The sequence below is a fragment of the Medicago truncatula genome, chromosome 5 (genome assembly GCF_003473485.1).
Source record: "Medicago truncatula cultivar Jemalong A17 chromosome 5, MtrunA17r5.0-ANR, whole genome shotgun sequence".
In the NCBI taxonomy this organism is placed as follows: Eukaryota; Viridiplantae; Streptophyta; class Magnoliopsida; order Fabales; family Fabaceae; genus Medicago; species Medicago truncatula.
Genome location: NC_053046.1, coordinates 44,516,933 through 44,539,803, shown reverse-complemented (window position 1 = coordinate 44,539,803; position 22,871 = coordinate 44,516,933). Strand labels below are relative to the sequence as shown.

Genomic DNA, 22,871 nt, shown 5'->3' with positions numbered 1-22,871 from the left:
TTTACTTTCTTTTATGAACCCAAGTGTTAACACCAAATAAAATATTTGTCCTTAAGGTATACTTTTAGGGTGTGTTTGTTTCAAGTTTTCGAAATTTATTCTTAGGAATAACATTTATTGGAATATAAAGATGAGAAGTTTATTCTAAGGTATTTAGAAAAAAAAAGTTTGGTTAACAATGTAATATTCGAAGGAACCTTAAAAATAGGGATTAAAATAGGTAATTACGCATAATTTTATTCTCATCTTCATGGGAACTTTATTCCCACCCTTTTCATTGGAAAAACTTTTCTATTGCCAGAAACAATTTATACCTGGGAATAAAATTTAGTAAACTTGTAACAAACACATACATATGTATTTTTATGATTTTATTTTCAGGAATCTACAAATATAACTTGAAACAAACACACCCGTAATAATATAGAGAAGATAGGTATACCCTTAAATGTTACTCTCTCCGTTCCTTTTTAAGTGTCGTTTTAGAGTGAATTTTTTGTTCCTATTTAAATCTCGTTTTAGTATTTTAAGAGTACGATTTGTCAATTACTCGTATCTTTCTCTTTGTTTGGTTACTCTTATCTTTTTTAATAAAACTAAGTAATGCTATATATTTAGAAAACTAAAGTTTTTTTTTTAAATAAAATTTGTTTCTTGTTATCTACAAATTTAAACAAAATTTTGTTACATATAATAATGATTTTATGAAGAGTTAAAATTATATAATTAAGACGAATAATTGTTAAAAATTTCAAGTACAAAGTAAAAATTGAAATTGAGAGAAAAACAAATAAAAACTCCATGAATGTTCAAAAAGAAAAAAGAGTGGAAGACTCATTAGAACTGCTGATGGAAGGTGAAGAGAGAGAAGTAGTTGAAGATTCGTTTGACAATATACAAAAACAAAAACAAGATGACAATGAAAAAGAAGAAGTATCATGAATATAATTAAATGAACGGAGGAAGTATACTATATTTGTGTGTTATTTATTTAAAAATGAAATGAAATTTGAAATAAATTTTACCTATCTAGATTATGCAACTAAATTTTAGGGTACTTAGAATTTAACTACCCAAAATCCTCCGACGAAGCGAGAAGACACAATAGAACCGTAAAAGGAAAGTGAATACTAATAATACAATGAGTGAGCATATGAAATGAAATGGAAAAAAGTTTACTGAAGTAATTAATTGGATTAATAAGGAATGATTAACATCGATCGATCGATCAGCGAGAAACAGTAGAGGGAGGTGACAGAGAAAGTGAGTGGTGTAATTAAAAATGAATATATATATGTTAATGGTAAAGTTAAGTAGAGTCAGAAATAGAAATGTAAAAGAGAGAAACGGACGAAATTATCCATGCTGGCATAAGATTCTCTCTTCCTCATTTCTTCACATCTTTTCATTTCATCCTCTCCCACCCCACCACACCACACCACACCCAGTGACTGTGTACTATACCACTTCCACTATCATATATCTATCATATCACTTTTTTTCTTTCTCTAACAATAATAATAATAATAATAATAACATAATCATATCACTGTTCAATTACCTACAATACAATACAAACCCTAAATTAAAAAGTACAATCCATCCAGCGAAAAGGAAAAGTAGTTAGATAAAAGATTGATTGGAGTTGTCTCAATTTGGTGTATAGTATTATGGGTTGTACCAGCTCAAAGCTGGATGATCTCCCGGCGGTAGCTTTATGCCGGGAACGCTGTTCTTTTCTAGATGAAGCTATTCATCAACGTTACTCTCTTTCTGCTTCTCATCTTTCTTATATCAATTCTCTCACTTCTATTGGTCATTCTTTACATCACTTCATTCAACACGATTCTACCATCTCCTCCTCCTCCTCATCTCCTCCTCCACCTTCACCTCCTCCTAAAACCCACCATCTCTCCTCCACCACCAAACACTCTTCCCCTTCTCCACCTCACTCCGATCATGATTCCGGTCATCTTGATTTCCACTCTGATTCCGACGATGATGATGAACATCAATTTCACGATGATGACGATCATGATTTCGATTCTTCACCTCCTCACAAACAACACCAATACTACAATAATCAATTTCACATCAATTACGCTAAGAACAAACCACCTCCACCTTCTTCAATTGTATACGAACATAGACCCATCACTAACCAAACTGTTTATGTCGGTGAATCTTCTTCTTCCTCCTCATCTTATTACAACCCTTATCAACAACCATATCCATATCCACCATATAACAACAATAACAACTATTACGGTTATTCAAATCCCCCACCTTCTTCTTCCTTCTATGGATCTTCCCCACCTCCTATACCTCCTTCTTCAAAGCCACCTCCTGCTCCACCTTCTCCTCCAAAAACTTCTACTTGGGATTTTCTCAATTTCTTCGAAAACCATGACAAATACTATCCACAGACTACTCAATACACACCCACTGCTACACCTAGCCGAGATTCAAATGTTGTCAGGGAGGAAGAAGGGATTCCTGATTTGGAAGATGAGGATGAAGTTGTTAAACAGGTTCATGGAGATCAAAAGCTTGTTCCTCCACCTAATTCTAATCATTCCAATGATCATCATGATCATGGTCATCTTGAAGATGAAGAAGATGAGTCTGAAGTTGAATATGAGGTTCATGTTGTAGAAAAGAAAGTTGTTAATGATGATGATAAGCCCAAGTCCAAGTCCAAGCCCAATTCCGCTTTTCGGCCTGGTAACAGGAATCCTCTTGAGGTTGCCAGAGAAATTCAGATTCTTTTTCAGAGGGCTTCTGATTCCGGTTCACATATCGCGGATATCCTTGAAGTTGGAAAGCTCCGTTATCATCACAAAGGTTGTTATTATATCTTTTAATTCATTTCCATGATAAAATTCTCATTTCTTATATGCTGAATTGACTTGTACATGTGAAGCAGCAGCTACTTCCAAGATGTTGCATCTGGTTGCTCCTTCATTGTCCGTGGTGTCTTCTGCTTCAAGAAATGCACAATCTGGTGATGCTAACAGTGTGGATCTTGATGTTGAACTCACCACCAGGTCGCGCAATCTTAGCTCTACACTCCACAAGCTGTATCTATGGGAAAAGAAACTCTATCAGGAAGTTAAGGTATGTTATGTCATGCTTCTCACTAAATTAAATCACCTATCGCATTCGATTCGGTTCTGTTTGTTTCACTTCCAATAGTAAGAGTCAATACACTTAAGAGAGATATTTTTGGTTTGTATCTTTTCAATATGAAATCCAATCACACTATTAAGTTAAGTAATAATTTACCGTATGAAATGTTCCTACTGTTAGCTATCCTGTCCTTCCTGAGGTTTTTTTGATCTGCTTTGCTGCTGCTTTCATTTCCGTTCTTCTGTGTTCTAAACTAACTCGCATCGACAATTAGTACATATTTATGAGTTTCTATAACAAGGCTATTTCAATGTTAATTTATTGGCTGCAGTCAGAGGAAAAGATGCGGGTCATTCATGATAGGAAGTGTCGCAAACTAAAGCGTTTAGAAGAAAGAGGTGCTGATTTTGATAAAGTTGGTTTAACTCGAACTGTGATTGGAGATCTCTCTACGAAAATAAGTATGGCAATCAATGTTGTTGACAAGATTTCTATGACGATAAATAAGATAAGGGATGAAGAACTGTGGCCGCAGCTGAAAGGATTGATCCAGGGGTATGTTAACTTAACAATTTCCAATCTTTTTTGTGCTAGTTCCTTAAATTTCTCTATTCCTGATCGTTTATATATACTATATAATGCCACCATGTACTTAATATTATTGTTCATATTTAGAAAAGGTTAAGTTATGTTCCTTCTGTACACAATTTTGCTTGATGTTATTGCAATCTTGGTAATCATTGAGTTGTTGGTAGAAAAATACCCCATTAAAAATTTATTTTGACCATTCAGCTTTTCGTTATCAGCTTTTCATAATTATGATAAAAAAGGATAATTAGTTAAGCCATTTTTAGATATATTCGTGACTCAAGAGTTTCTTTTTTATAATGAGCCAGTCATGCATTATATTCTTTCCAGGGGTACTTCCCACTTTTAGTAGTTTGGATTTTCTTCCAGCAATTGAGCTATGCACCTGACCCTATAAAACATTCGAGAAAAATTTAGTAGAAGGAATTATTTGATTATTTAGATTCTGTTCCATCAGCATATCTCTTCTATATTTTAACTCTCATGAAATGAGTTTGAAGTAGGTTCATAATTCTTTGAAACCACGGTGAAGTGACTATTATGAACCATCTGCTATCTACATGTAATTTATGATAGAAACAAATATTTCTTCATCTTCTGAGATCATTTCTTACAGTTCTTGTTATTTATATGATGTCTATTTTCAATTTCAAACCATAACTTCTAGTCTTCTATATAATTTGGTGGTTCATCTGCCCAAATTATACATACTTTTATGCTTGTGCTGTCTGCCAGATGAACTACCTTTTACAAAGAAATGATGCGAACCTCATTAGAGCTTTACCTAGAAATTTGTTACTCCCCAATCATCAAGAAGAACCTTAAAATATAACATGTGTATCCTTGAATGAGTGGGTTGGATTATACAATTGCATTCAGAGTCTTTTAATGCTCCATCCAGTTACCCAATGTACAATACTCCTTGTTGTCACCATAACCAATGTTCTTATATGTAAATGTAATGTTATCACACATGCCCATGGCTTTTTATTTTATTTTTGTCTTCAGTTATTGTTCTCATTTTTTATATATGACCAAACATGCATGTGATATTCATCCATTCAAGCATAGAATTGGAGTGTTTGGGCATAATGTTAGGTGTATGAGAAGTATATATAAAATAGATTTGTTTTCAGGTTTAGCAGAATGTGGAAATCCATGCTTGAGTGCCATCGTAGTCAGTGCGAAGCAATTAGAGAAGCCAGAATTCTGGGTTCAGTTGCATCCAGAAAGAAAAGTGGTGATAGTCATCTTCTAGCTACCAAGCAGCTTGAACAAGAGCTTATCAATTGGACTTTCCAATTCGCTGGCTGGGTAAGTGCCCAGAAAGGTTATGTCAGAGCATTGAATAATTGGCTGCTGAAATGTCTCCTATATGAACCTGAAGAAACATCTGATGGCATAGTCCCCTTTTCCCCTAGTAGGATTGGCGCCCCGCAAATATTTGTAATATGTAATCAGTGGTCTCAAGCTTTGGATAGAATATCTGAAAAGGAAGTTGTTGATACCATGCATGTATTCACTATGAGTGTCCTTCATATATGGGAACAAGATAAGCTAGAATTGCATCAGCAACTGATACAAAACAAGGATCTTGAGAGAAAAGTGAGAAATATAGACAGAGATGACCAGAAGCTGCAGAAGCAAATTCAGGCGTTAGAGCGGAAGATAGTCATGACATCTGGGGATGGTAAAGGTCTCTCAGTTTCTGAGAATATCATATTTCAGAGTGACAAAAGCAGTAACCTACAGGCTAGTTTGCAGCGTATTTTTGAGGCAATGGAGAGATTTACTAATGAATCTTTGAGAGCTTACGAGGAGCTGCTACTACGGAGTGAAGAAGAAAGCACCCCTCGAAATCATGAATGAGTTTCCCAAGGTTGTAGTTTGATGCAAGTTTAAACCATATCCTCGCCATTTTTTTAAGAATAGAATCTCTCCTGCTGTTTGCTTTTATTTACAACACAGTTTTGGGAGGAGGGGTTGGATTTGATTTCCCTATTGCATCCTGGCAGGGGTTTATGCATGTTTTGAAAGAAGAGTTCAATGGAAATTTTTCAATATGCTAAGCAGCATGCGGGATGGGACAGTGGAATTTGTTGTCCGACGAGAGATTCTTTGGGGTTTGTAAGTTGGAGGCCAGAGTTGTACAATTTCTCTTTGGGTACTTGGCAGGTTGAACAAGGGAAGTTTTCTTGACTAAGCACACAGGCTTTGACTGTTTGAGCTCAGAAAAGACAGAAGATCCTACACACTTTATTTCAACATCCAGAGGGCCTTTCTTTCTTCAATAGAAAACAGAAATGTGTTCAGATGAAGGACCAACTTTCAGCTGCCTTTACCCTGCACAAATCCTGCGATGAAGGGGGCTCAAACTGAAGCAGTATAATGAGCTTATAAATGAAAGAAAGTAAATTCTGATGAGCAATTGGACAAGTCTCACTCACATGATAAAACATAGTAGCTGTCTCTGAGTGGCGCAAGTCACTGAATTATTATTTCCTGTATAAAATTATGTTCCTCCTATAAAAAAAATATTTGTTCTTAATTAAATTATTGTACAGGTTCCTATTGACACTGTTCCAGGTTTAATGGAAAACACATGGAATAAAGTGTCATTGTTCATCCTCTCTTGTGATGGCTGATAACTATTGAAAGAACGATATAGAATTCCATTTATGAAATGGGAAGAAAATGTTAGGTTCCAACAACTACCAATCTTATGAAGAAATGGATTCAGGTAACTGCGCTACTTTCGACAATAATTTTGGTGGTCGACTTCTGTGACCAAAGGTTGTTTATGATACCTGGATAAGGCTTCACAATGGAACGAGGATTTAGTTTAGTCATTGGTGGCGACGAAAGCTAGTTTATGATATCTGCAATAGGCTTCGCAACGGAGCAAGGAGTTAGTTTAGTTAAATAGGTGTGACTCAGTTGATAACACAGTTTGAACTTGTGAGTGAAACTAAGTTATGAATTCAATATTAATCTTAGTGTCATGTTAACTTGTGTCCTAAGGGCACATGTTAAGTCTCCATCCGTTTTAAAATATAAGCAAATTTTACTTTTTAGGTTCATTCAATTAATAATTTATGTGGTTTATAATATGGACCACATACATCATTAATTGAATGAACCTAAAAAGTAAATTTTGTTTATATTTTGAAACGAAGGGAGTAACCCAAAAAAGAGCAACTTTGCATTGGAAAACATAATATATTAACTTTTAAGAAGTTGAATGTACAACTTTTTATGCTTATATTTCTTTAATAAGTTCCTTAACATGTGTCTTTGAGGGTACAAATAAACATTATCTTATAGCTGACTCAAAAGGGTCAAAACTGTGGGGATATCTCAGTAATTTGTGGCGATAATAAAAAGTTGGAGGTGAGTTTGAGTTCAGTTTAATGATGTCCTGTCTCCCTGATGATTAGTAGTAGAAATATTATTAAACGTAGTGTTTGACATGCGAGTGAATTAAGGCATCGTCTATTATCCTGAAATCTTAGGTCTTGCCCTTCTTAGTGGAATCATGTATGATTCTTCTTCCCATATGTCATATTTTTCCTTTCTAGTATGCATATGATATTAAACAGAATTCAGTGAGATATTTGTTAATAATTTGTCAATCAAATACTATTATTAAAAGTCATGTTGAAGTTGAAGGAGTATAAGTTATAAGTGCAGTAAGCAAAAGTATCCTAGCGCACTAGGTGGGTGGCTTGGAACTAACGACCCATAATGACTTTGGGAAGTTTCGTGGCAACGAAATGATAGTTGTTGTGGCGACTCCCTCCCTTCCCTCCTCTTGATTATGTTTTGGTCTTCTGTTACCCTTCAAACAAGTAGCAAGCAGAAAAAACATTAAAATCATGTGTTAATAAAAGGGTTGAGTCTCACACTTGGTTATATTTTAATTCCTACGAAAACGTCCCGTTTTAGAGGCCAATAATATTTTACCTAATTAACGTACCTTAGGTTTGAACTTTGAGTTCACAAACCTAATTTGCCAAAAGACTAAAGGCTTGGAACTGTATTATCCTTAGAACTTTGTTTTAATGTCATTGTAAAACTTTCATATATAAAAATTCTCATTGTAAAACTTTGAATATAATTTAATAGAATTGTAAAACTTTGAATATATATAATTTAATAGTGTTCTTTTTAGGTTATAATCATTTTTTTAAGGAAGGTTATAAATCAAAGTAAGCCCCTCTAGTAGAAGATGATGTACTAGAGAAAACTTAAAAAATCAATAATCACACAAAAAAACCAAGCTGCAACAAGTAGCTAAAAACACAAGAAAGGTTTAACCTTCAAGTAGGGTAATCAAAATCGAATAAAATATAATACGATTTTATAAGAAAGTTTGGAGTTTTACCTTTTGAGATAAAAAAAGAAGTTGTTTCATCTTAAAATAAAATATATTGAAAAAACTCAATTTCAAACTGACACATTCACTTATCCGAAATGAATCTTAAATTAAACTAGACAAAATTGCAGTATTTTTCCTTTTATGTTTCACGAAAGATTGGCAACACAAAATTATGGTTAAAGAAGTTAAGTTGAGGTAGAAAAGACTGAGATTGAAAATAAAAGGAAAAGAAAAAGGGGATAAGAATTAATTTGGGATATCATTATTATTACTGCAATCAGGAGCTGAGTAGATTGGCGTGTAGGGTCCTCCTTCCAAGTCAAAAAAAGTAAATAATATACTACCATGGAAGAATTAATTACAACATTACACAGTAGATTTGGGTAAGTTAATTGAAAATTTGCAAAAAAAAGGATAAACAAACCAACAAATTACAATCTCGAAAGTTTGATTTTTGGATGAAACAATTCTTGATCAGATTTACTTGCTTAACGATTAAACCCCGAAACACTATATGACCCATTTTCCTTAAAAATTAGACAACACATAATGATTAAGCAAAGTGAAACAAAGCAATCAACAAGGTTGTCATGTATGATCTGTAAGTGATAACACAAGAAAACAAATTACTATAGCTAGTTGCTCAATTTGAGAAATAGTTAGAGATAGAGAGAGAAAGTGAAAATAATGGGTTGTTGTGAATCCTCTTTGTTGAGAAGAGGAAGAGGAAGAGGAGGAAGTGAGAATAATCAGAAGAAGAAGGAACAACAACAACAACAACCCTATCAGCTTCAACACCTCCGTAGTAGCAACAATCTTCTGAATAATCAAACACAAACTACTGAAACCGACAATAAAGAATCATCATCACCAGATCCTTCAACTTTCACTTTTTCAGAGTTTTCACTTTCAGACCTCAAAGCAGCTACCAATAATTTCAGCTCAGAATATATTGTTTCTGAGAGCGGTGAAAAGGCACCTAATTTGGTTTACAAAGGAAGGTTACAGAATCAGAAACGTTGGATTGCTGTGAAGAAGTTCGGTAAAGCTGCTTGGCCGGATCCAAAACAGTTTGTTGAAGAAGCTTCTGGTGTTGGCAAATTGCGTCATCCTCGACTTGCTAATTTGATTGGTTATTGTTGTGATGGTGATGAGAGGTTACTTGTTGCTGAGTTTATGCCTAATGATACCCTTGCTAAACACCTCTTTCACTGTATGTTTTATGTATAATGTTATCTTCTTTATTTCATTTCTATTTTCTTAATTCATTTCTTCTTGTTTTTGATGTTTGCTCAATGAATGAAATTATTTAATTTCAGGGGAAAATCAAACTATTGAGTGGGCCATGCGTTTAAGAGTTGCTCTTTATATTGCACAAGCTTTGCATTATTGTACTTCTGAAGGACGCCCTTTATACCATGATTTGAATGCTTATCGCGTTCTTTTCGATGAGGTTTTTTTTTTACTTTTCTTTCTATTCTTCTTGCTGCTTCATGCTCATTATTGTTTCTAATGATTCATTATTTGACTGATTAAGGAATTAATGAATTATAATATTGAATTCTGGTCAGGAGATGTGCCCACATTTAGTGCAGCTAGACAATTTCTCTAATAATTAATTATTTGACTGATTAAGGAAAATGAAATTAATGAATATGTGTGTTTGTTACAGGAAGGTGATCCGCGTCTCTCTTGTTTTGGTTTAATGAAGAACAGTAGGGATGGCAAAAGTTATAGCACAAACCTTGCTTACACACCTCCTGAATATTTAAGAAATGGTTCTTTACTAATTCTCTCTTTCATTCTTTGTTTTATCACACACTAACTAATAAATTGCATTGTCTCTAATTAATATTTTCCTTTATTGTTGCAGGAAGGGTTACCCCTGAAAGTGTCATTTACAGCTTTGGAACTGTTCTTCTTGACCTACTCAGTGGCAAGCACATCCCTCCCAGTCATGTAAGTTTCTTTAACTCCTCCTTTGAAAACTAGTTGCTACTTTTCTCTCAGGGAAAAGTAATACTGTCCCTCGCGAAATTGCTTGACAAAATGGTTTTAGTTGCAACCAATTCAAGGGGTTAACATATGTAGAATTAAATTTCTAGCTATGCATTTTTTTTTGAAGGATAGCTATGCATTTTTTCTACTTTATGCTGAATGTCAATAATGAATTTGCATTTGAGCCCCACATTGCCAAAGTTCATGGGTTGTGCAATGTATATATCTGTTTGGGCATCCTCATTCTCTGAAATAGATTTTGAGAATGAGATCCAAACCCATTGACATTCAGTACCAAATTATTTCACTAAGTCTCCTTATTAACTACATAACATAGATAAAGGAACTGACTAAAAATTACGACCGAAAGCTCCTTGCTGTTTGAGATTTTTATCGTCTGAATCCCATGTCATCGGAAACAGTAAAAGATCTCTTTTTTTACCTGATTTTTTTTGTCTCAAATATGTAATTCTTACTTCCAGTACATTGCCTATAAATGTTATTGTTATGACTTATTTACTTTGTGCCATTGGAGTTATGAATGCATCATAAATGATATTACACCATTGTTCAATACATGCAATATGATTTTCTATGAACTACAATTTGAGGTATGGAATCCTCAGTTAGATTGATACTTAGTAATATGGAGAAATTGCACTCACCATTGATATATTTCTAAATAACACACACACCCTCTCTATTTTGTATAAGACACCGACCTTCCTTTAACTACACCAGTTTCCCTCAATTTTGTAAAAATAGAGTCGGGAGTGATTTAAACATACTTGATGGAAGTTAAGTTCAATTTCTTCAACAAATAAGGGTCGTGTGGTTAGGGTTTTTTTAAAAAAGAAAGAGAAAGCGTGTGTTTGTGTTATTTAAGCATACTTCAAGAAGGCGATTACAATTTACCCTAATAATATTTGAAGTTGCAATTACTATGATATGTATCTAAGCTTAACATAAAGGACAAAATTTACATCCAGTTTCTTATATCATTACCATCAAGTTCTCAACTCAAAATACTACGTGGGATAGTTCTTTGATATTCAACAACATATTCTAAATGAAGGTTATTTAATGTTAAAAGAATGTCCACGTGTCTTTATTTGATTTGATAGTTTGATGATAATGATATAAGGAACTTTATCCAAATTTTATCCTAATATTGGTGTGTTTTTTCTTACTAAGATTTGTTCATTAGTTTTTATACGTGCCATATCGAATTATCTGATTCTGTTTGCAGGCACTTGATATGATACAGGGAAAAAACAACATGCTCTTGATGGATTCTCATTTGGAGGGGAAGTTTTCTACAGAGGAGGCAACAGTAGTTGTCAATCTTGCCTCTAAGTGTTTGCAATATGAACCGCGAGAACGGCCTAATACAAAGGATTTGGTCACAACACTTGCTCCATTGCATACAAAACCGGATGTATGTGTCCTTTCTCTTATAAAAGAATGCAACAAATTATTTACTTAATCCAGAGATCAAACCTTTGTTGCCTGCATAATATTCCACCATCACTTAATTAAACCATTATGTTGGATGCTTAAGTTCTTCAGTGTCTAATATTCAAATTATATGACTTCGAATGCTAAATATTGTTATTTTTATTGCTGATTGCAAAACTGAATCTAGCTCAATATCCAGAAGTTAAATAAAGCTTGGTAACCTAAATATTTGGGGCATTTTTGTGAGTGTAACGAATATAACTAACTGTTTACTACAGATTTTAGATTCAATCTAGTCTGTCTATGGTCCCAGGTGCAGTTTTGCTTGTTTTTGATCCTTCATGCAATCTGGTCAATCTCTGCTCAATCTTGTATCCAGTTCTATCTAGATGGTGTTTGACCATGTCTTTTTTTATCCAGACGCTCTTCCTTGCCATTTCGTTATAATTTTATCATTTTTTGGTAATTGCGGTTTTAATAAAACTTTAGTTTGAAGAGTGTTAGAATGCATGATATAAATATCCCATACTATCTTGAGTTTATCTCATACTACCTTCGTCCCTAAATAAAGGACAACCTAGACTACAGGATGGAGATTAAGAAAGTTGATTTTCTTCCGTAAGGCCTAGCTCGACTGGCAATGCCGAGACTGTTAGGGTGGACATTTTCCGTGGTTATCCGGGTTCGAACCCGAGATCTCCTATTTATGCGTGAGTTTCTAGGTGTGCTTGGCACTTCGTCTACAAACCAAAAAAAAAAACTTGATGGTAGTATTTTTTCCAATTTTACACTTTTATGAGAGATGATGAATTTATGCTTTCCATAAGAGTATTTATTGTTTACTTGTTGATTAGAAAAAATGAGGTAAAGTAATTAGGGGCATTGTGGTAAAAAAATGATTAATGCAATTAAAAATTTGAAGAGTCTTATAAAAGGGACAAAATAATTTCTAAAATGGGTCTATATTTAGGGACGGAGGGTGTAGATTATCACTTAGGATTAGTTTGTATATTTCCTTATAATGTTTTATTTGTTTACATGAGTATGTGTTGAGTTCAACTTGAAAATAGTTTCTTCCTTTCATTATGTTTGAGTTCCATTCGATTGCATGTCACTGTTCCAGCATGTCTTTCCATATATTGTCACAAATTATGGGTCTAACTCATCCTTACAAAACCGGCTTGTTTCCACCCGTCTTTTTGTATATTGACTCCCATCAACAGTTCTATATGCAATCTGGCCCTGTGCAATTTGGCTTATCTTTGATCTCTCTTCTCTCAAATGCAGACTAGACCTTGTATTTTGATGTATTTGTCATGTTCTATCTCTGGTCCCAGTGTCATTATTCTTTGTCACCACAAGCTAAGTTTGACTTTGTATGCTTTGGTACCATTGAGATTCCCACATTGGATAAGATAAAAAGGGCAACCCGGTGCACTAAAGCTCCCGCATCGCAGGGTCCGGGAAGGGGTCCCACCATTTTTGGTGTATTGTACGCAGCCTTACCCTGTTTTTTTACACAGGAGGCTGTTTCCAGGACTTGAACCCGTGACCTTTCAGTCACATGACAACAACTTTACCAGTTGCGCCAAGGTTACCCTCTTGGATAAGATATGTATGAAAAAGTGTTTATTAGTGGTGGAATTGCCTCTCACCTTACAAGTTTGTCTTATAAGGTTGAGTTAGGCTCAATTCAAGTTCTAAGATGCTACGAGCTTATCTTAGATTTGTAGGTTCACCCTACATGAATTCGTTCCCTAGCCATGTAGACACCCTTCAGGCCAAAATTGATTATTGTCAGGCCAAAATAGCTTGTAAGTAGATATACTTGTTTTTTCAAAATTAGCTGATTTGAGGAATTTATTGGAATAAGCTCAAAGAGCTAATAGGTAGGTTATGAACTATTTTAATAAGTTTAAACAAACATCTATGTCAGTGTTTATAGTATAAGATAAATCCATACAAGCTATTTCAGACGCCTAGTTGGAGAGTTTTGAGGATAAATAAATAATGTTTGACATTGAGACAAGCCTTGGAGACATGCAAATCCCAGCTTAGATGTGAAATGGAAAAACATACCATGTTGTAAGTCTCTTTTTTGAAAAGATCACGGTGTACCTCTCACACTTCAAATACATTGACTTCATCATACAAAATGATATGAGAGAAATGAAACCATAAAGCCAAGCAGGTTGGATGAAATTGAGAATATCTCGCATGTCATTTGTGAAAGAAAAGTACCACTGAAGCTATAAGGCCTTGTATGAGGCTAAATGTTGGGCGATAAAGAAACAGTAAGTGACTACGCTTAGTGTTCCAGTGAGGTGAATCTTACCGTGGATACCAATGCTTTAGGTATCCCTTATTACAGGAAAGATGGTAGATTCTCATCGAAGATGATTTCGGCATGTGTGGCGATACATGAATAATTACGAATAAGTAGGATCGACCAAATGGAGTACAGTTCAATAATTAGAGTTATAGGAAGATTACGGAAAACCACAGGTCAAACCGTTTGGGAGATTCATATTTAAATGGTCTTCCCTTGGACTAGAACATTATGGTGTTGTTAGATCCATCCACCAATTTCACCTAGTGAACCAAGTGGGATAAGGCTTTGGTGGTGGTTGGTTTTGTATTCCTTCCATATAGTTATAACAATTTTTACACAGTAAAAATGTAGTTGAACTTGGGAAGTCTGTATAATTTCATTTTGACTCCGATTAGGATATTTTTATGGCCAACATTTCTACTCACTTGAAACTATATAATATATGATAAGGGTTTTTGTGAAGTAGAATAAGATGTGTTGGACATGTTTAATACGTTGGTCTAAGTTCTCAAATAGCCCAAATAATTTGTGTATGATTCTGCCGACTTCTTTTGTAGTCTACTTAGCAAAGGATTGGTCACTGTTTGTTGGCTTGGTACCTGTTTAAGAATTATATGAATAAAGTTCAATCAGAAAAATGTAAATTGTATGTGCTATTAGCTTTATATATTGTATAAAGACATTTTCGTTTGGATAAGTATGACCCACTTGTTAGACTTGATGATTCCAAGCTCTTAGCTTATGTCTTACACCTGGTTGAGTGACTGATTGCTGCCAGTTCTATATGTTAAATGCCTTTTACTGCCTTCTGACTTTGACGAGGCCAGTGTTACTTTGAGTTTACTTCTATTAGCAACTTGGAAAATCTCAGGCCAGTGTTTATAAGATATGCCATTTCATTACATTGAAGGCTTTGATCTTCGTATTTCCATTGGCTAAAACATTGTTGTCTATCTTAAATTTTAAATTTGGATTCATGCTTATCTTACAAGAATATATTCATTTGATTTAATGCAAATGCCAAGCTAATTCTATGCAGTATTGGATGTGGCTAAACAACGCTCTTCTATGTTTTTTGACTATTATCAATTTGGCATGTATGAAACTATTTTTATGTCTTCCCTCCATAGCATATATTTCTCAGTGGAGATGAGCGAATAACAGTACATATTGGATTCTCTACTTCATGGATACATATCCGTGTTAAATAGCAATTTAGGTGTTTAAAAGAAATCAAAAGCAACAATACTTCTAGTTGATTATTATTGTTATGCATGCTTTAGGTTCGTTCTCACATCATGCTTGGAATTCCAAAGCAAGAGGAAGCTCCATCAACCCCACAACGCCCTCTTTCAGCAATGGGTGAGGCTTGCTCAAGAATGGACCTCACTGCAATACATCAGATCTTGGTTACAACCCACTACAGAGATGATGAAGGGACTAATGAGGTAACTGATGGTGCAGTAGTTTTAAATTTTCTACTTTTGGTTGGATAACATGCTATAAGGTTTGAATTTGGATTGGTTCAGTTGTCGTTCCAAGAGTGGACTCAACAGATGAGAGATATGCTGGAGGCAAGGAAGCGTGGAGACTATGCATTCCGTGACAAGGATTTTAAGACGGCCATTGATAACTATTCCCAGGTTCATTCAGCAGTAGTTTGACATGTTCAATGATTGTAGCTTAGTTGTGTACTTGTTGGTTATTCTGAGATTCTTTTGCTTTTGTGCAGTTCATTGATGTGGGAACGATGGTCTCACCTACAGTTTTTGCAAGGCGTAGTCTATGCTATCTGTTATGTGATCAACCAGATCCTGCTCTACGAGATGCAATGCAAGCACAATGTGTTTATCCAGACTGGCCCACATCTTTCTACATGCAGTCAGTTGCTCTTGCAAAGCTGAACATGCACAAGGATGCAGCTGACATGTTAAATGAGGCAGCTGCATTGGAAGAGAAGAGGCAAAGAGGAGCGAGAGGATCATAGTTTGTATACAGTATGGGGCTAATTTGAGGGTGCCAAGTTCTGTATAAAGGTTGAGCTGGGAAGCAAAAACTAACGTTTGAATCCTGAATTAAAAAATGTGTCAGAGAAATACAACACCGGTGGAGTGGAGTAGATAGCACTTGCACTTTGTTTCACCAACTTATAGGAATCAGTCATAACCTGAAAACTGTGCTTAATGCACTTCAAATTGTGAAGGTGATTTTTCCATTGTTGATGAAATTTATTGTTTGATGCGTACAGGGTTACTGTCAACCTGGTGTCAGATTGAGGTTATTCTAACTCTAAACTAGTCGAGGCGATTGTGTTCATAATATTTATATTTTGTAACTTGTTATACCTGCATCATCTACATGAAGCAATGCATATGCAATCTCTCCAAGTCTTTCATTATTATTATTTTGGAGATATACATTTCTTCTATATAGCACTGGCCTCTATTGCTGTTGGCAGCATACACAAATTTTTCAAATTGAGGGCTGTTCTGTATATTGGCTGATAAAACAGGTATTTTCTTGGATACTTCTCTGTTTAATGTCTTTAAGAGGGGAAGTTTGGTTTTACCAGATTTTTGTGCACGAAAGTTGCACGCAGAAACTTTTGAACACTTTGCTCATGAATGACTTGGCATTTCATGTATTTGTTTGTATGAAGTGTTTTGTGGGGACCCTTGACATGGACATGCATGTAGGATTGTCATTTCTTGTATTTTTGGTGCCAGATGTTTGGGGGGGGGGACCCTTGATATAGACTTATCCAAAGGTAGACCTCAAGAAATGACCACAAATACATGTTGCAAATGTTAGGCTTCCATTTCGTTGCCGTGTTTTTATATGTTAGTACCTTCTCCTTTTCCCACATCCAAGGGTGAGTGCTATTATTTGTTGGTACATTCACTTTTTCCCAGTTATTGATTGTGGAGTGCTAGGTAGAAACACTCTTTCCAAAACTCTCTCTAACACTTCAGTTTGAAACTTTACTTTTCAACAAAATTCATACCATTCAAATGCGAACATCTAGTCATTTTTTTACCATTTGTTAACTGAAAACCAGATGATCCAAGTTCTGCCCTTACAAAATCGAATATAAATAATTTGAGCCGTTGATTTTTTATCGGAAGCCTGCGACAAGTAATTCTGTCATGAATCTCAAAAGTTCTATTTTGCTTTCCCTGTTTGACACAACTTACAAATGTTGATTCAAATGAAGCTTTGCTAATTTGTGTCATTTTTTTTGTTTTGTGAATTGGCTGTTAAAGAAGAAGAAATAAAATAGACTCTTCGGAAACAAAGAAAAAAAAAAGTCACTTCATACTTTTGGAGGTAGTGTATGCCATTTTTGTGTGGATACAAAAAATTTAGTCATACAAAAGGAAAAGTAGAAAAAAAAATGAAGTAATGTATATTTTTTAAATAATTATATGTTATATATTAAAAAAATAATTAAGAATCTCAATTCGGTTCTACAGTATAACTATTCTTTAACCAAATTTTATTTATTTTTTAGCCGAACTCTGGACTAGTATTATACTTTCCCTAGTAACCAACCAGAGTGTGCAACACAAGAAAAAAAATGAAGTATTCAAATTTTATGTCTACCAACAATTATTGGTACTAAGTATGCAAATTCCGATTTTCTTTCACTTCCCTCCAGGACCACCATTGTCTTTTATTCCTTTCTGCCTAAAAGAAGACGCACGAGTCTAATATGATGCAAAATGTAACTATCTCACCCTAGTTGCATGGTAAACACGTGCATTTCTCATCTATAATTTCTGGCTAATTCCCACTAAGAAAGAAAGAGGCATAGCATTTCCCTTTTTTAATCACCTTAGCTCATCATGGGACTTGACATTCACCAAACATAAAAAAAATAAAAAAAAAGTAATTACTTTCTTTATTCAACAATATACTAATTTTTTTTTATCAAAATAATATGAAAATTAGAGACTAAAAAATAAAATTAATCATCAATTCCTATATCTTTAACACTTATCGACTTTATTAGAAAGAGATTATGTTTTTCTCCGTCTCTAAATTTTCGTTGTTATTTTAACTTTTTCTTCAAGTTATTTCTGTTATATTCAATATTTCATCATTTTTAACAAACAAATACAATCAGTCCTAACAATATGTTTAATACTTTAATTTAGAAGTTATTTTTCTAGAAGGTCTCACATCCAAGAAAGAAAAAGAAATATAAGGTCTATGCTGAAAAATTATTTCAAATCAAAACCGATTTCTTCCTAATAATTCGTCTCAGGGTTGCTAATTATCCACTCGAGAGCAATTATTTAGTTAAATAAAATGTCTTTTTTTAATAAAAAATAAAAGACTAAATCATCAAGACGAATAGAGAATAATCAAAGAATAAATCTCCTTTAGAAGAAAAAAAAAATAAAAATCAAAGATCAATATACGAACCTCATTGTCAAGTTAGGTTGAAAGGGATTTGAAGCATCAATAACTGGTTAGTGTGTTTCATTGAATATTGGTCAGTGACTTAGTATAGCTTTTATTTTTGTATTGTTGTTGTCTTTCTTGATATTCTATCATTTATTGGCACAACTTGTACTAATGGAGTTTCTTTCATCTTTTTATTTTTTAAATAAAAAGTTTGATATTTGGTTCATAGATCGACTAATTTGAAAGATAATCTCATCATCTATTTACAAAGGTCTCAATTTCTTTCATAATTAATAAAAAAAAATTCTTGACATTAAAGTCTGAATTGTGTCTCCCAGTTAGATTACTTTATAAATGTGCGAATGAGTTTACTTTTTTTAATTTCAAAAAACTAATCTAAAATCCAATTCAAACAATTCATTTGAAAAAATATTTTTAATCAAATTCAATTGAAATAAATTTGGATAAATATTTTATTATTTAATTATAATGTAAGATAAATATTTTGTTTCAATCAAATCATTCAACTATAAATTTAAGCCGTGATCTTTATGTCTTACTTTAGATAGGAAGAAGTAGTTTGTAATTTATATATAGTGATGATCAATTATTATTATTTTTTTGTCAAGTAGCATAATGACTAGAGTTCACACAATTCAATTGTAGAGAAGTGGAGTGTCTGAGGTTCAAACTCCGGACCTTACATATAATATACAATATCTCTACCAACTGAGTTAAGCTCATGGAGATGACCAATTAACATTTCTAGTTATTATTGTTATTTTCAAAATGGACATATTCACTCATATTTAAGCTCATATGGCATAATTAATTAATTGTAAAATTGGAAATATAGTATCTTTATTAGGTAATGCTAATCAATTAACTCTCATCATGATAGATAAATATCTCAAATAATTATTATATAGACCAGCGTAAATGTATCCCTCTTTCCATTTTTATTGGCAAAGAATGATAAAACAGTACGGTAAAAAATAATGAAGTGAAGGGTAAAATTGAAAAAAAAAATGTTAATAATAAGATCAATATGAAGAGTTTTCATAGTTGTTTCTAATGTTGTCGATTGCTCAATTTTTTTTAACTAATAATGAATAAAAATGATAAAATAGTTTAAATGAAGGGTATGATTAAAAAGAAAAATTCCAGCCCGAAAATTGGGTGTATTTTTATATATTGGTTGGTATAGATATTTAGCCACAAAATAATATTAAAATATAATTAAACAATAATAATAATATATTCCAACTTTAACGAGTACATACATTCTAGTATTTTTGCTAGGTAGCTATAGATAGTGTGAACCGGATATCACCAAGTCATCCACCATTTGTAGCCAATTGAATACCGACCGAATATACTATACATTTTGAGGCACATGTGTGTGTGTATATATATATATATACTTGCTGCTGCCCCAGTCGACATAAACATGTTATGTATTAGTGTTGCTTAGAAGAATTGGAAAGTAACCAACTAATTAATTATGAACATGAAGAAGCCAATAATCGTTTTTGTTCCCTATCCCGCACAAGGACATGTTAGTCCCATGCAAAATCTAGCTTCTGTCTTTGTAAGCCAAGGATTTGAAGCCGTGATAGTCCTCCCTCAACATGTTCATAAGAAGATTAATAATAATGATGATGATGATGATGATAGGATCATCAAGTGGGTTGCTTTGGCAGATGGGATGGAAGAGGACAGTACAACACCAGATTTCTTTGCCATTGAATCATCCATGGAGAGTATAATGCCAAACCATTTTGAAGAGTTTCTTCAAAATCAAAATCAAAATCTTGATGATGTATGTTTGGTTGTGGTTGACTTGTTGGCATCTTGGGCCATACAAGTGGCAAGCAAGTTTGGTATCCCTACTGCTGGGTTTTGGCCAGCCATGCTTGCATCATATCTTTTGATTGCATCCATACCTCAGATGCTTCGGACTGGACTCATCTCTGATACAGGTTTGTTGCTTTTTTAACAATTAAATTTTTATGGGGACTCATTTTCATGCATGTTTAGACTTTAGAGTGGTTCAACAAAATTATGGGACAACATAATTTTGTCAAATTCATCGGTCATTCAAACATACACCTAATCTTCCAAATTATTTGTTGATGCTAAAAATGATTTTTAAATTTCTTTTTAAATGAAAGTATGATATTAGAGGTAATCAAACTCGTTTGCAACTAAGTAATAAAGAGGAATACTAAAAGAAGATAAAATTGTTTCTAGCTTCCCAAATGATTAAGACTACATAAGGTCATCAACAAATATTGACATCATCACATTCTTTAGCACATACTACTCACACTCTTTTATTTGTAAAACTCATATGAGCTCAATCAAATCAAATCATGTAAGTCTCTAATAAATCTTATGAAACTCATGATTTTTAATTGATAAAACGATAGTAAAAAGTGTGTATTCGAGAAGGTTTTTTCTAGATTACCTTTGAAGAATGGTGGGTAATTTACCCACCAACCAATGAAAATGAGCAATTTGTTGGTGGGGTCAAGATAGTTCATGGATACCACTTAAAAATGTGCCTATGTGGCTAATGTGTATTGGTTGGGGTAAATTACCCACCATTCTTCCATGGGTACCCTAGTTGGCACCCCAAATGAGATCTTAATCAAATTATATCATAAATCATATTTTGATCAAACTCATTAATACGTAAATATTTTCCCTTAAAAAAATATCTAAATATTTTATAATAGTTTCTTTAGTTTTTCTAGGTCTTCTGTTTTTGTTGTTAAAGGTTTTTAGGTCTTTTTTTTTTTTTTTTTTTAATATGACCATCCTTCATATGAACTCCATTTCTTGCTACAAATTTTACGAATCTCTCAACATGTCTTCAACATTACAAATTAGTGACTAAGAGAGGGTAGCCTAACCAAAAATCATGCAAAAGAAAATTGACACCCCATGATCTTTAAAATCATTCATTGTATATATCTACTTCTAAGTCAACGTCCATTTAGTCCCTCGAATTGTCCCAAATGGAAAAAAGTGATTTACTTTTTTATGTCATACCTTTATGCATTTGAACTTCAAAACAAACCAACATCAGTTTTTAATAAAAATTTTCATGCTTAAAAAGTTTTCATTCCTGGTGGAGCAACCAAAATTATAGTGCATAGCCCTTGGCATATGCACTTTATAACGTGATTAATAATTTTATTTAAATAAGAAACGTGATTAATATAGTTGTTAGCATATTGACCTTTAAAACTTTTTTTGTTATATATTGATAAGGGATATACCACAGAAAGTCAAAGATGCATGTGTGATCGATATTATCTCTGTTGCCAATTATTAATGTTGAAGAATTATTATGTCTTTTGATTAACTTTTAAAAAGATTAACAAAACATATTTTGCTAGTATAAGTTTTCACAATTGTCTATCAAGAAATAAAATGGAAGTATTTGAAGGAGTAGTTCAGTGATAAGGGTTGAGATTAAAGGAATATTATTATCTATCTGTCTATAAAACAAATTAAAAAAATTTACATCTTTTAATTAGCAACATATGTTTATGATGTTATATGTATTGGTAGGACTTCCCCAACATGAAGGGAAAATTACCTTTGTACCTGCATTGCCTGTAGTTTCAACAGAGGATTTACCATGGCTTATTGGAACAATTGGTGCAAGGAAAGCAAGATTTAAGTTTTGGATGAGAACATTGGAAAGATCAAGAAACCTTAAATGGATTTTGGTGAATTCCTTTCCAAATGAAACCAAAGTTAGTATTAGTAATTCACATTCACAAAGTGTGTTGCCAATAGGACCTATTTGTAGTAGGCCTAATGATTTCACTAAAACTCTCAGCTTTTGGGAACAAGATTTGAGCTGCTTGAAATGGCTATCAAACCAAAAGACTAACTCAGTTGTTTATGTCTCATTTGGAAGTTGGGTCAATCCAATTGGTGAATCAAATTTGAAGAATCTAGCATTGGCTCTTGAGGCTACAATGAGACCTTTCATTTGGGTTTTGAGGTCTTCTTGGCGTCAAGGGTTACCAATTGGGTTTTTGGAGAGGATTTTCAAGCAAGGGAAAGGATTGGTTGTTTCTTGGGCCCCACAAAAAGAGATTTTGGAACACAATTCTGTAGGTTGTTTTATCACTCATTGTGGTTGGAATTCTACATTGGAAGCTTTACAATTCCAAAAGAAATTGTTGTGTTACCCTGTGGCTGGAGATCAGTTTGTGAATTGTGCCTATATTGTTGAGGTATGGAGAGTTGGTTTGAGACTCAATGGGTTTGGTGAAAGGGATGTTGAAGAAGGACTTGCAAAGGTGATAGAAGATAAGGAAATAGGTAGAAGGTTAATGACATTATATGAAAGAATAATGGGAATACAAGGTGATAATAAGAGTGGTCCTTTCCTTTTGAAATCCTTTGTGGAACAGCTAGCTCAAGAAAACATCTACCATTCATCAAAATTTTAGTTAAAATCTTCATTGGTGATATTGTTCCACCATCAATAATTACATTGTATTGTATGATACTTGAGATCATCAAATTAAATTATACGGAGTCCAAACAGAA

The 22,871-nt window shown here is 33.6% G+C and overlaps 3 protein-coding genes across 5 annotated transcripts; all 3 read left to right on the top strand.

The window, feature by feature from the left end:
* The first annotated feature begins 1,347 nt into the window (after positions 1 to 1,347).
* LOC11433947 (protein ALTERED PHOSPHATE STARVATION RESPONSE 1) lies at positions 1,348 to 6,428 on the top strand. Of its 2 annotated transcripts, none has more exons than XM_039834205.1 (4): positions 1,348 to 2,844; positions 2,930 to 3,117; positions 3,461 to 3,684; positions 4,854 to 6,428. In XM_039834205.1, the coding sequence occupies exons 1-4, from the start codon at positions 1,671 to 1,673 to the stop codon at positions 5,584 to 5,586; spliced, it is 2,319 nt and encodes a 772-aa protein (XP_039690139.1). In that variant the 5' UTR covers positions 1,348 to 1,670; the 3' UTR covers positions 5,587 to 6,428. The 2 variants fall into 2 exon arrangements, with proteins under 2 accessions (XP_039690139.1, XP_024639352.1); XM_024783584.2 differs by having other exon boundaries at positions 2,924 to 3,117.
* A 2,209-nt stretch (positions 6,429 to 8,637) lies between these two features.
* LOC11434402 (serine/threonine-protein kinase BSK1) lies at positions 8,638 to 16,296 on the top strand. 2 transcript variants are annotated; one of them, XM_024784087.2, is made up of 8 exons: positions 8,638 to 9,308; positions 9,415 to 9,548; positions 9,768 to 9,873; positions 9,969 to 10,054; positions 11,361 to 11,531; positions 15,167 to 15,331; positions 15,413 to 15,526; positions 15,616 to 16,296. In XM_024784087.2, exons 1-8 carry the CDS (start codon positions 8,783 to 8,785, stop codon positions 15,868 to 15,870), a joined length of 1,557 nt encoding a protein of 518 aa, XP_024639855.1. In that variant the 5' UTR covers positions 8,638 to 8,782; the 3' UTR covers positions 15,871 to 16,296. The 2 variants fall into 2 exon arrangements, with proteins under 2 accessions (XP_024639855.1, XP_003618098.2); XM_003618050.4 differs by having other exon boundaries at positions 8,639 to 9,308; positions 11,343 to 11,531; positions 15,616 to 16,287.
* A 3,462-nt stretch (positions 16,297 to 19,758) lies between these two features.
* Positions 19,759 to 22,871, top strand: LOC11429355 (UDP-glycosyltransferase 82A1). Its single transcript, XM_003618049.4, has 2 exons — positions 19,759 to 20,275; positions 21,876 to 22,871. Exons 1-2 carry the CDS (start codon positions 19,798 to 19,800, stop codon positions 22,769 to 22,771), a joined length of 1,374 nt encoding a protein of 457 aa, XP_003618097.2. The 5' UTR covers positions 19,759 to 19,797; the 3' UTR covers positions 22,772 to 22,871.